The sequence below is a fragment of the Myotis davidii genome, unplaced genomic scaffold (assembly GCF_000327345.1).
Source record: "Myotis davidii unplaced genomic scaffold, ASM32734v1 scaffold238, whole genome shotgun sequence".
In the NCBI taxonomy this organism is placed as follows: Eukaryota; Metazoa; Chordata; class Mammalia; order Chiroptera; family Vespertilionidae; genus Myotis; species Myotis davidii.
Window position 1 is genome coordinate 2587244 of NW_006293779.1, and position 12953 is coordinate 2600196.

The 12953-nt window shown below is 51.6% G+C and overlaps 1 protein-coding gene across 1 annotated transcript in view; it reads left to right on the forward strand.

Moving 5' to 3' along the window:
• Positions 1 to 12953, forward strand: part of CAPN13 (calpain 13) — a 68965-nt gene that overhangs the window by 44515 nt on the left and 11497 nt on the right. The window contains 9 exon segments of the mRNA XM_015566345.1: positions 3895 to 3969; positions 5614 to 5762; positions 5765 to 5785; positions 5788 to 5817; positions 7157 to 7311; positions 7887 to 7898; positions 9107 to 9309; positions 9834 to 9870; positions 10226 to 10282. Coding sequence (XP_015421831.1) covers positions 3895 to 3969; positions 5614 to 5762; positions 5765 to 5785; positions 5788 to 5817; positions 7157 to 7311; positions 7887 to 7898; positions 9107 to 9309; positions 9834 to 9870; positions 10226 to 10282 — 739 coding nt within the window.

The following is a 12953-nucleotide window of genomic DNA, read 5'->3' on the forward strand; positions in this document are numbered from 1 at the left end:
TTTCCAGATCACACCTGTCTGACTGTCAGTCCATCTCACACTCCCATGAGGCCACTCACCAGACATCTATTAGGCACTGACTGTGTCCTGTCTGTGCTACGTGCACTGTTGGGTGGATGCTATGGGACATATACAGATGACAATGCCCAGTGGAAGGTCGCAATCTAAGCTTTGGAGCTCATACCCAGAATTGGTTGAAAGCATGAAAATAAAAAGTGGAGGCAGAGAAAGAGCCGAGCTCCACCTGCCAGGAGAGTGGAGAGAAGGCCCTCAACCCATCACTGGGATTGCTGGGATTCTGTCCTGATGACGCCGTGTCCTCAGGGTGAAAAGACTTCTTTAGTGGGAGGGGGTTAGGGAACTGAGACAAAGGTCTGGATGGATATCGTTTTACTCAGTCCGGCTGGGTTGACGCCCTGCCCTACTGACCCGAACTCTCTGTGGCTGGTGCCGGACCAGCACCTTGCTCGGAGTAGGAATGGATGGAGCTGAGCGGGTCTCAGATGCCCCTGCTGGCCATGCCCCGGGCAGCTGCTCTCAGACCCAGCTGACTGTGGGGATCCAGTTGTGTGGTCAGAGGTTCCCAGAAGCTCGGCTGGCATTTCCCAGCTGCCAGGAGGACTAGTCCCTGAGCCCCATCCCCTTGCTGACTGGGAATGAGATGACGGTCCTGAGGACAGAGGGACGGTGACACTTACTTGCTGCCCTGGGCGGCCGGTGGGGCCCCGCTTGTGGCATTCCTCTGGGCCCATAAAGGTGTTTCTCTGATCATGAAAGTGTTGACCCACATGGATCAGCGGCCACAGCAGCATTGCTGGTGGGGAAGGGGGTCGGGGTGTGGAGAGGAGAAGGGAGCAGGAGAGAGAGCAGGATTTGAAAAGCAATGCAAAGCATTCAGACAAACAGAACGGACCTCCAACAAGCAGTGAAAGTGCAGTGAAAAGTGAGTTCCAGAAGGTGACTGCATAGGTGGCCAGTGTCTCAGCCCCAATTTTCACCCCACCCGCCACCCCTGCCCAGAATGTGGTCCAGTGGCCCCAGCCAGGCTGTGACAGGGACTGTGACCCTTGTGAGCCCCAGCAGCTGATGGGTGAGCCTGCACAAGGTGGCCCTCAGCCACTGGGAGATGGAAATGCCATCGAGGTAGAGGGAAGGATCGGGGTAGAGGGAAGGAAAGCAAGGGAGAGAGGGGAGAGGGAGGAAACAAGCCACATGAATTCACAGCGTAGACCTGGGTGTGACCTAAGATGCCCCTGGTGCACTGGGCTGCCGAACCCCCTCCACAGAAGAAGAATGAATTTGCAAAACCAGGAGCCACTGAACAATGTTTTCACTCTGACCCTTTCTCCATTTTTTCTTGCCTCTATTCTTCCTTCCTTCCCAGGCCTACCCTTTGCCCTTTCCAATGTAAATCCTTTCCAATTCTCCTTCCCAATCATCACCCCAAGCTGCCAAATAAAGTCTGGGTGGGTGATACACTTAGCCAGAGTCCCTGATTCCCATTTGGCTATGGGGCTAGGATGGGGGAGGAGCCAACGTCAATGACAGTCCCCTGGGTAAGGAGGACAGGTGTGAATTTGAATTCCTGAGTTGCTGTTTTGTTACCCAGGCCTCCCAGACTAAATATCAAATGACCAGGGGAGGCAGCAGGGGACCCTGGATGTCAGGGATGGGAAGCGTCTGGTGGGCATGCACTTGTTCAGGGAAAGCTTGAATGAGGTTGAACTTGAGTTCAACTTCCAAAAGCAGGTATGACTCCCTTCGGAAGAGATCATTGCATAGGGCGTGCAGGCCACCTGCTGAGCCAGGAACATTTACAGCGTGTTCAAGGCCACAAGTTGGCCTGGGGCAGAGGAGCTGGGGAGAGAGGTGTTGGGAGCTGGGGCTGAACCCAATGCCAGTTTAGACGTTTGGATTTACACCCTCTGAAGGCCTCTGAGCAGGGAGGGATGTGTACACCGCAGGGACCGACTCTGTAGGGTCAGGTGTTTGGGCTGAACATTGAGGTTCGCCATTTCCCACCAGAAACCAGGCTGGAAGGAAGCGACAGGACTGCATGAGCACTGTCTCCACGCAGGTGGTCTGTTTCCTCTCTCCTCTTTAAAGAATGGGGGCGGAAGGAGAGAGCCGGATGGTCTAATCCCGGCCACAATTGGAATTTCAGTCGCACACACTTGAAGGCAAACTCGCATGAATCAATAGCGTATTGATTTACACTACATTTATTTTCCCTTACACACTGCAAAAAATGTAATTATCGCTTAATTATAAAATTGCCATTTTACAATAGCACATCTGACTGGCTCAGCCTGCAGCCAGGACCTGAGGGGTGGTGCCTGCCTGGCCCTCCCAGCACAGAGGGGACCCAGCTCCCTCGGCCCTCAAGGAAAGCCACTGGCAGAGAAAGATCTCCTTACCCGCCTGTGCCTCTGGGCCTGTGGCCCCTGAGCATGCCTCCCCATTGAGGAGTAGGCTGAGGAGGGGGCACCTGTTCCCTTCTGCCTGGGAGGGTCTCCTCCTTCACCCCAGGTCCTAGGACCAGCTTCAGCAACACAGTACCTCACGAAGTGGATAATTTTAATGATTAAGCAAGCAAACAATTAGTGCATGCCTACTGTGTGCCAAGGCATGTGGTAAGCCCCATGATGATAGCATTACCATGGTGAGCAAGGCTCACTGAGCACGTGGAACTTGGAGGCCAGTGAGGGGACAGTCAATCAAGCTTCTTTGGAGAAGGCCATGATGCTGGGAAAATAGGAGGCAGGAAAAGAGAAAGACCGAGTTCGAGAGGAAATGACTCCATAAAGGAAGCCCTAGGCAGGGGCATACAGGAGCCGAGAGGGCTGATGAGCCATCGCTCATAAGGCGGCCGGGAGTCAGAGCTGACTCAAAGGCAAGTAACACACAGACAGTAACAAGCAACACAGGGTACCCTGTGCTGAGACAGGAGTGGGAGAGGGTCCCATGGAGCTCAAAGGCCAGGGTGGGGGGGAACATTGACCCAAGGTGGAATTGAAGTGGCAGAGGGGGACAAGCAAAGCTTCCAGCCCAAGTGCCTTTTAGGAGGAAAGAAAAGTGAAATTCCTGGGTTACAGGACAAAAGGGAGAAAGACTATTACAAGCAGAAGGAGAGTCATGGTGAAGACCAAGAGGCAGGAGGGAGGATAATGGGATTTCTAAGGAAGTGATGACGTTCATTCTTGCTGGAGTGTAGCATTCGAGGGTGGGGGTAGGGAAACAGGTCAAGTGCTTGGGTCAAGCCGGAGGGTTGGGTAGAGGCCAAGGTGCTGTCTCAGGAGTTTGACCTTCATCCTGAGCATCAAAGGCAACCGCTGATGTGTTCTAAGTGGGGAAATGCCATACCCAGATTTCTGGTTTAGAAAAATCATTTTGAGGTCAGTGTAGAGAATAGGTGAGAAAGTGGGCAGGGATGAGCCAGGGAGACCAGTTAGAAGCCAAAGAGGGAGATGGGGGGTCTAGGGAAACAGGCATGGGGATGGAAACATGTGGGTGGCTTTGGGAGGGGTTTGGGAGCTGGAATCAGGAAATCATTATTATGATGGTTGGATGTTCTCGCTCGAGCACCAGGAGGAGGCAGAGGGGAATCCGGTTTGGGACGAGGTGATTTCGAGGTCACTGTGGGGCTCTGGTGGAGACATGGGATGGACCCTGGCAGGTATCCACCCAAAGCGCGGAAAAGAGGGTCGGGCTGGCGACAGCCTGGAAGCCCTCGGCACATAGAGAATGACTGATTCTGTCATGAGGTGGAATGACACCCTCCACTTGTACCCAGTCACCAGTGGAGGCCTGGGCCACGGACCCCTCCTGAGCCACATGTGGCTGAGATGGAACGCTCTGGGAGGCCTCACCCTATGGTCTATCTGTCCACACCAGGTCTCCGGAGTGGCAGGAAACCCGGGACCCACGGAAAAGCCAGCTGTATGAGAACAAGGATGATGGCGAGTTTTGGTATTTACTCTTCTTTTAAAATTGCATTTTAAATCTTTAACAGTTGCCTATACCCTCAAGCGTTCCCCTTTCCCTAAAGTTTTGTGAGATTAGAGATTGGCTTTGCAGAGAGCTGTGTAGAGGGAGCCTTTTTTCTCAACTGAGACAGATGCTTTGAATGGAAAATTCCTGGTGTGTTCTCGGTTTGGGTGATAGATGCTTCATCTCTGAAATATTGGAACTTCCAGGAAATGTTAAGGGTAAAAGGAAAATTGGCACCGGAGCTTAGAAAACAAGTTTCCTGGAAGCTGGGGTGCATGGTTTTCATGCCTGTTATCTCCTGTGCTTCTTAATAAACATGTTTTTACTAGAGGTCCGGTGCACAAAATTTGTGCACTTGTTGGAGGGGGGGCATGGTCCCTCAGCCCTCTAGCAGTCTGGGAGCCTTCGGGGGATGTCCAGCAGCCAGATATCCTTAGCACTGCTGCAGAGGCCATGAGCCCAGCTTCTGGCTGAGCAGCGCTCCCCCTATGGGAGCGCACTGACCACCAGGGAGCAGCTCCTGTGTTGAGCATCTACCCCCTGGTGGTCAGTGAGTGTCATAGCGACCAGTCATTCTGCCATTTGGTCAATTTGCATATTAGCCTTTTATAATATAGGATTGATTTCAGAGAGAAAGAGAGAGGGAGGGAGAGATAGAAACATCAATATTGAGAGAGAATCATTGATCAGCTGCCTCCTGCATGCCCTCCTACTGGGGATTGAGCCTGGAATCCTGGCATGTGCCCTGACCGGGAATCGAACCGGTAATCTCTTAACTCCTGGGTTGATGCTCAACTGCTGAGCCACACCCTGCTGGGCTCTCCTGTGCTTCTTGTTGGGAGCTGGGGGTTCCCCAGTTTTCCTGCAGGAATTCCAGAAGAGTTAGCTTGGTTCATCGCCCAGCCCAGGCTCTAGAGCTCACAGTCAGACACTGGTGTCTCCGCCCAGTGGCTATTGTAGGACTAGATGCTGTGAAAACACATTTCTGGCCATATGCTCTCATCTTAAAGGAAAAGAGGGACATTTCTCTGAGGGGCTGTCTGGTTTACTTAGTGACACAGAAAATGAAATTTAGCATATGGGAAAAGGAGGCAGGGTCTAAGTAATTAAGAACCAGGGGGACGAATGTAAATTAGAAGGAAAAATATTCCCAATATCTCCACTTTAATCACAGCATGAGGTAAGATGTTAGGTGTTGAATTCATTTTATTCTGATGATAAAAACCTCGACAATGAAACTGGCAAAGGGCCCCAGGGGAAGGCGGTTTCCTCGCAGCACAGAGGACTCCTGGCAGAGGGACTGGCCGCCGTCCCGCTGGCCGGGAGCAGCCTGGCAGTTTGATCTGTGGGTCAAGGAGATGGCAGTCAGCAATCCAGCCTTTGCCAGGTGACATGCAAAACCCAGGATTTGCCTCTGCCCTTGTCCTCCCAGCCACGGCAGGGAGCGGAAGGGTACTTGACCTCAGGCGACCCAGAATGAGAAGGAGGCTCTGATCTTGGGGTGGGGAGTGGTAAGTCAGTGAACACTGCAGCTGACATGCAAAAGTACAGGGAAGTGAGGGGAACCCCCACCCTGGGGATAAAAACAGTGCTCATTAAGTGACGAGTATCTATTCTTAACAGGATGTCATGTCGAGATTTCCAAAACAACTTCTCCTGCCTGTATGTATGTAACCAGTTTCCAGTCAGCCTTGACCTGGGACACATGCCCCATGAAAGATGGTCCCAAATGACGTTTAAGAACCACATGACTCCAGGGAACACCACAGGTAGTTTGACTGGTCATGATCCTGGCAGACGGGTGCTGCCAGCCCTGGCCCCGTCCTAGTTTCAGCTTTGAATGGCTCTTAATTCTGACCCATCAGCCTGAAGTTGGACGGAGAGGAATTTGTCAGCCTGAAGGGATAGCAGTACTTCCCCAAGGGAAATGGGTGCTGGTGGGTGGGCAGGAGAATCTCAGATGTGTCTCCCTGGCCTTTCACTCTCCCACTGTCTCCCAGGGCCAGAATAGGTCCGCTGCCCCTCAGTCATTTCCAGGACAGTGGGAGGGCTAGGTTGAACTCTGTCCTTGCCCCGTACTGGCTTTGTGACTCTGGGAATGTTGCTGGTGTCTGTCCTCAGCCCCTGCTCCTGTGAACAGTGGGATTGGTAATCCCTGTCTGGCCCTAGACACCACGAGCACCACCCAGATGTGCGGGCGAACATCCCTGCCCCGGGTCGGCGTGTCCTGCTGCAGGGCACGGAAGCAGAGGAAGCCCTCGGAGCTTGGCTCCGGGCTCCGGAGATAAATCATGTTGGCGGTGACCCTGGGAGTGTCACCTACTCTCACTGCACTCCCACTCCCCGCGTGTGACAAGGATGAGTGGAACAGCTCCCTGTGAGGGTGACCCTGAGTGTGCTTACATATCCTGCATAGGAGAGGCTGTGAAACAACGTGTGTGTGTTCGTGTGTGTGTGTGTGTGTGGGGGGGGTGCATGTGTGTATGAGTGTGTGTGGGGATGTGTGTGTGTGTGTATGTGCATATGATTGTGTGTGTGGGGGTGTGCATGTGTGTATGAGTGTGTGTGGGGTGTATGTGTGTGTGCGTGTGTGTGCATGTGTGTGTGGAGGGTGGGGTGGAGAAAAGAGAGAGTCATTGAGGTAACAATGGGAAAGGATTGACATATTTTGAGGTGCGTTTTGGACAGACATCCAGGTGATAATGAGAAAGGAACTCTCCAAAAAGGGTGTGTGTGTATGAGTGTGTGTGTATGTGAGTGTATGTGTGTGAGTGTGTGTGGGTGTGTGTGCACCTAGACATGTGCATTCCCTCTCCTTGGCACCTGCCTGTCTTGAACGGGTTGCTGAGTGACCCCACCCGCCAGGGTGTCCCTCTTGTCAACCTCCAGGCTCTTCACTCTGCTGGACTCATCTCTGTAGTTGAAGAAACATTTTCACCAAGTGGTGAATGTACTTCTCCTCCTTGTTTTTAAAAGGAGACTGAGGCTCACAAAATAAAGAAGCTGATTTCACAGCTGGTAACTATGAACACTGGGGCCCGGGCCTAAGGTCTTCACACCCAGAGGTTCTAACCACCAACCACCCCCAGGGCTCTCTGAACTCGATGTCCCCCCACCTCACCCCCCAGTCCCAGGAGCCAGGAGCTGGGCTGAACTCCAGCGCCAGCTCTTTCTCTTGCAGGACTTGAGAGGGACACACAGTACATCTTCTCTGTGCCTGAGAGCGTGGAAGGCAACAATGTCATCGTGTCTTTCAACATCAGGCCACAAAATGTAAAGGCAGAAGATGGGAAATTTCCACTAAACTTCCAGGTGTTCAAGGTAAGGCCGCCTGCTTCAGGGTTTGTCCTTTAAAACCACAGCCTTGGAGATACAACCCAGAGGGGCTATAGAGTTCATCCGGTCCAACTCTAAACTTGCAGGAAAACCTGACAGAGAGAGGATTAGACTTGACCACGTTTACAGTGCGACACACCCGCCCACGCCAGCATTTTCTGGCGTGCCGCGCTCTAATGCTTGTTGCTCAAACCGTGGTCCAGGTTCTGTCTGACCTCCAGGCCCTATCAACGTCTCACTTTTCCTCCCAATTTTGTCATCATTGCTGTGATGAGTAACCACATCTGGCTGAGCTGACAAAGGGCGAGTCTCCTCCTCTCAGGCACCTGCTCCCCTCCTCCAGGTCCTTCCCTACCTGCTCCCCACAACGGGTTCGCTTTCCTTTTTCACAGCTCCACACAGGCCATGTGCAGTGGTCCCCATTCATCCCTCGGTGTGCCAGGCAACAGGCAGACCGCACAGAAAAAAGGAATGCAGGGCCCTGAGCCAGGCTGTTGGCTCTGCTTGCCTTGGGTATTGATTTGGGTTTCTGATTCTGCCTTTCTTCTCTTTCCCCACAGGTCGACCCTCAGGTATGGCTCACTACCGCCCTCACTGGGCTTCTCACGCCTCTGTTGTCTGTCGGTCAAGTGTTAAGGACTGACACCCATGGACCAAGAGCCCTCGCCAGGCCCCCACATTCACAGTTCTTGCTGCCATTGAGCAAGTCAGTTCTGCAGGATCAGGAGTCTGGGCAGGGCAACAAGGGCCCAGTGGAGGGAGGAGAGGAGGAGAGCAGGGAAGCAGGGAAAACCTTCTCTTCTACATTGTAGGGGACATGATACCCACATGTGCGTACATGTGTGCATGCATGCGCACACACAGAGCCACAGGACGGTGCTGGCTGTGTAGAAGAACTAAGCTCATCGTTACTTTTGCCAGAAGGGCTCAAGCAAGTCAGGTTCCCAACCCACTGGGCCTGCTGGGCATGTCAACAGCATCACTTTGGAGATTCCATCCAGAACTCTGGTGCATTCCTGGGACAGCCGCCTGTCTCCCGTCTCATCTTGTAGCACAGCCCTGTTTCCAGCCCTGAAAAAAGAACAAAAAAGCCCTCTCCCCTTCTCCCTGTTTTCCCCCAAGGCGGAGCTCACAAATAATCATGTCATGCAGTGTAACCATTCTAAATGGAATGCCCATGCTCGACTGTACTGGGGAAAATTTATTTAGTAAGGGGCTTTTATTGTGTAATATGTATGTGACATCCGGTAATGGGAACTGTGTTATATTTATTGTTTTATCTCTAAGAAAATATTGAAATAAAAGGAAAATGATCAGGGCCTATTATTCTCCAATGAGAAGAAATTTCAGGGCTCCGCTGGAAAGATGAAATGGAGGAAGTGCAGGGAGCCCTACTGTGGCAATACAGAGAGAGCTTCGCAGAAGGTACAGGGCAGAGGGGCCTGGGGGCTCCTGGAGGAACCCAGTGTTAAAACAGTCTCACTAGTTTCCATGAAATTCTTCATATATAGGTAAGCAGAGAGGTGAACCCAGAATCCAGGATGCTATTAGATTTAATGAGATAAAACCTCTTGTCATATTTCTTTACATTCATTATAGTGTTAGCATCTATATTAAATATCAGTCTAAGCCCTCTTGCATTTTGAGGGTTTGGCCTAGCACCGTCTCCCTCATTAGGGCCTGTTTGGTTAATGAAGAGGCGTCTGGAAGGCGGAGGGTCGCCCTGGTGGCTGGGACGCACACCCACGGGGGCTTTCTCACCGTCCCCCGTTTCCTCTAGTTTCGGCACTTCCAGGAGAGACTGCCGTCCACCTTTTTTTCCCGATTCAGAAGTGCTGACAAGGGCATCGTGACTAAAACCAAGTACAACCTCACGAAGTGCTTCACGCTGAGCCCGGGGACCTACGTGGCCGTCGCGTCTGCGCGCACAGAAGCAGTTGAGTTCTTGCTTCGAATCTTCCTGAAAATGCCAGACCCGGACCGGTAAGAACCTCTGGGGTTCTAACTGCAAATCCTACCTAATTCCATTAAAGCACATTCAATGCCATGTCCATGGTCAAGACGGGTCAGCAAATGTACACCCTGCTGGGCAGCTCACCCTCTCCTTGACCCGAGCCAGACATCTCCGCAGTCATAGCGGTCTTCACAGTGGAACATGGACGGAGGCTTCTCAGTCCAGCGTGCCAGGCAGCCACTGGGCTACCAGGCAGAGTAAACTTGAGGTGAAGCTTATCTGCCATCCTGGCAATGAAGGTTGCTGTCCATGTGTATCTTGTGGAAGGAACCACTTCCTAAATGGTTAAGGACCAGATGGCCCAAAAGACTGGACATGTGGTCATGATGGTCATTGTCTGCCAACTGTCAGAGCTGCCCACTTCACAGCCTGCTCTGCCTAGGGCACTCCACTCAGTCCTTGGCATCAGTGCCCCCTGGGGTGCCCTCCATATGCAAGACCCCTTTGAACAGTGAGCGGGCATCCTTGTCACACTGTCCCCCTGATTTTCTAGGAACCTGGGCAGTGGTTTCAACCTCAGAGCACTGCAGGTAGGTGTGCAGGAAGGTGGTGGGTAGGTCTCATTGGCCACATTCCATCCCCAAGAGCTTCTATCTTCTTCCTTCTTTCCTCATCACTGACCAATGAAAACAAACATTATAATGGGATGGTGATGGCTCAAAGGGGCAGGGCAGAGGGGAGAAGGCCAGGCCTCCAAGGCCAGGCCGGGCCCAACCATCTTCTTTCCACCAACTTCCATTTTCCCCTTCCCCTAAAGGTTTCACCCGATTGTTGGATGAAGCCTCTGTCCAAGATCCAACTGGGGGGTTCTTGTGCCCTCACTGTGCCAGACAGGTGCCTTCCTTTTCCAAAAATTTGATGTGGGCTATTTTCCCTTTGATCTAGACAAGTCTTCCAGAAAATGGCTCCCAACAAAGCATTTTCTACAAGTACGCCCAGCAGGTATGGTACTCAGCATGGGGACAGGTAATGGAGGGACCAGAGGGAAGGAAATCTGTCCCAGGCTTTTATCAGGATAACAGAGAGGAAAGATAACTTCATGGGTTATTTTATTGGCCTCCTCCTCTGGACATCTCCAGAACTGATCTGGCTACCAAACTCTGGAGAGAAATGACGTCCCACCTGGGTGACATCTGGGATGGAATGTAGAGCTTTTTAAATCTGTAAACAAGCAGCTGGCGACATCCCTTGAAATCTTTCCTTCTCCTGCTCTGCCAGCTCCCACCAACCTTGGCATCATTCCTCCCGGGAGATAGCCAGCTGCGGAAGTCACCAACAGAACTCTTCCTGCCAAGCAAGCCACCTATGTGCACAGGGATTTTCTTAATGGTTTTATAAACCGTTATAAAGAACTCCTTGACTTGTCAGGATAAAAACAGCTGCCAAGGGCTCTGCACGATGGGCTTTTTACCATTAATAATCATGTTGGGTGGAAAGTGATACAGATGATCGTGTGCATGGTGCCAGCCCCGGGCCAGCCAGAGGCCAAGGACAGGATGGATGCCAGACATTCAGACGGCTGCTGGGGTGGTGATGGCCAGGAGGCAGCCCAAAGGGAAATTATTCAGGAGCCTGGGCTTGGAGGAAAACTCAAGGAGAAGTAAAGAATGTGGCTGGCGTGTAGGGTGCAGGTTGCAAGGAGCACCTCCTTGAAATTAATATGGGCCTAGGATTCAGGTCTACATCTGGGCTGATTCAAAAGGCTCTTGACCTGATACAGTCTGTGAGGTCCTGAAGGCAGAGATAACATCATATGCATTCCTTGTCCCCAGACCTATCACTGCCCTTGGCACAGAGAAGGTGCTCAGTCAATTTAAATTGAATTAAGAGAGATTAGCTTCCCCTAGAGCAGATGCCCAAGCTCAGGTCACTGCCCCAAGCTGATCAGCAAGACCTGACTAGGTTCCTGAGACCAAACTTCCTTCAGGGGTGAGTGGCAAATCCTCAACATGGTCCATGCACCTGCACATCTGAAATATAGTGATAAATTGGGAGATGATAAATGGTACGGATTCCCTAATTAGGACTTTTCTAAACAACAACCAAATGCCTCTCAGAGAGGGTCACTGGAGCCCATATGGGGCCTTTGTAGAAATGAGGCACAGATTGGTGCCAAACAGCTAGGAGTAGAACCCAGTCTGGACTCCAGTCCCTTCTCACCCCTTGCCCGGACACCCTTGAGCAGCACCAACCCGGCATCTTTCTGCAAAACCTGCAAGCTATACTCAAAAGTTGTGAAAGCAAAAAAAAAAAAAAGAAAGAAAAAAGAAAAGAAAAGAAAGCCCATGTGCTCACTGTGTTCTTTCTCTTGGATCCGTTTACCTAGCCTTAAATGAATACAGTGACTTACTAGGACTGCTACCATTACCACGAGTCACCTTCATTAGCCATGGTAGTGGGGATGGTGCCATAACCCAGTGGCTACCTATGCCAGCAAGGACAGGTTGCTAATGGGGCAGGCCAGGCCAACCCATCCATCATTTATTTAGTTGGTAAACATGTCCCAATACCTAGGACATTCCAAGTACCATGCTACACTTTGGGAATGCAGTGTCAGAACTCGAGAACTTCCATTGAGGTGGTAGAGACAGAGTGCAATTCTTTGGGAACTCGTTGAGGCAAAGTTCATCTCCATTCCTAGCCTCATCTCCTCAAACATCCTGGTGGTGACTGGTCCAGGGTCCAGGTCAGGGGCTGTGCTGGGAGGTTGGGAGACCTGCAAGAGGGAGATAGGGTCCATGCATCAAAGCTGCTTATCTTCTCATTGGTTGGAGTTCCTCACCAACATGTCAGCTGCTCTGCAAAGCAAGGTACCATGTTTCTTTTGAGGAAAAAACTCAGTTGATGGTGGACACACCAAAAGGACTTCCATGACCCTTGAGATATTGGAGGAATGACCTAAGGGCCAATTTCAGACACTGGCAGCATTTCTGGGGGCCTCATGAGGGGTCATCCTTCTAGCTAAAGTGCAGGCTGCAGGATTATTCTTGCTTTCAGTTCTGTGTGATGAGGCCAACCCTGGGGACAGCATGTCCTCAATGGGGTGCTGGTTCTCAGAAGACCCTAAGGAGGCACCTTCTTCCACCTGACCCAGCACCACTCTGCAAAGCCACCCGCTGGGAGTCCTCACTCCAACTCCTTCCCCGTGCAAACGCTTTGCCAGGGTGTTAATGACCCATCATCCCCTGAGCTTTGACCAGGCTGGTGTAGCAAACGGCCACGTGTAGAACAGCTCTTCTCGGTAAAATCATCATGGAAGACACTGCCCATGCAGACACTCAATGTCCCTCACAGAAAATTGAATTCAGTTAACGCCTCCAGAAGTTCAGGCCAGGAAATGTTTCTCTCCCCTTAACCTCAATTGCTTCCCCCTTCCTGCTTCAGTGTCTGGGAAGACCAGCATTAAGTAATGGGTTCAATTAGAGCAGCTTCTCTTAGCTCAGGTTCCCAGCATTTTAATCTCCTCTCACTCCCCGCCCCCCTCCCAACCCCACACATATACATTCAATGGTCATATTTTCTTAGTCTCTTTCTGGAAGCAGATGGAGAAACATACCTATGGGGCTGAATTGATTCATTCAGCAATACTTCTCCTGAGGGACTCCCAAGTGCA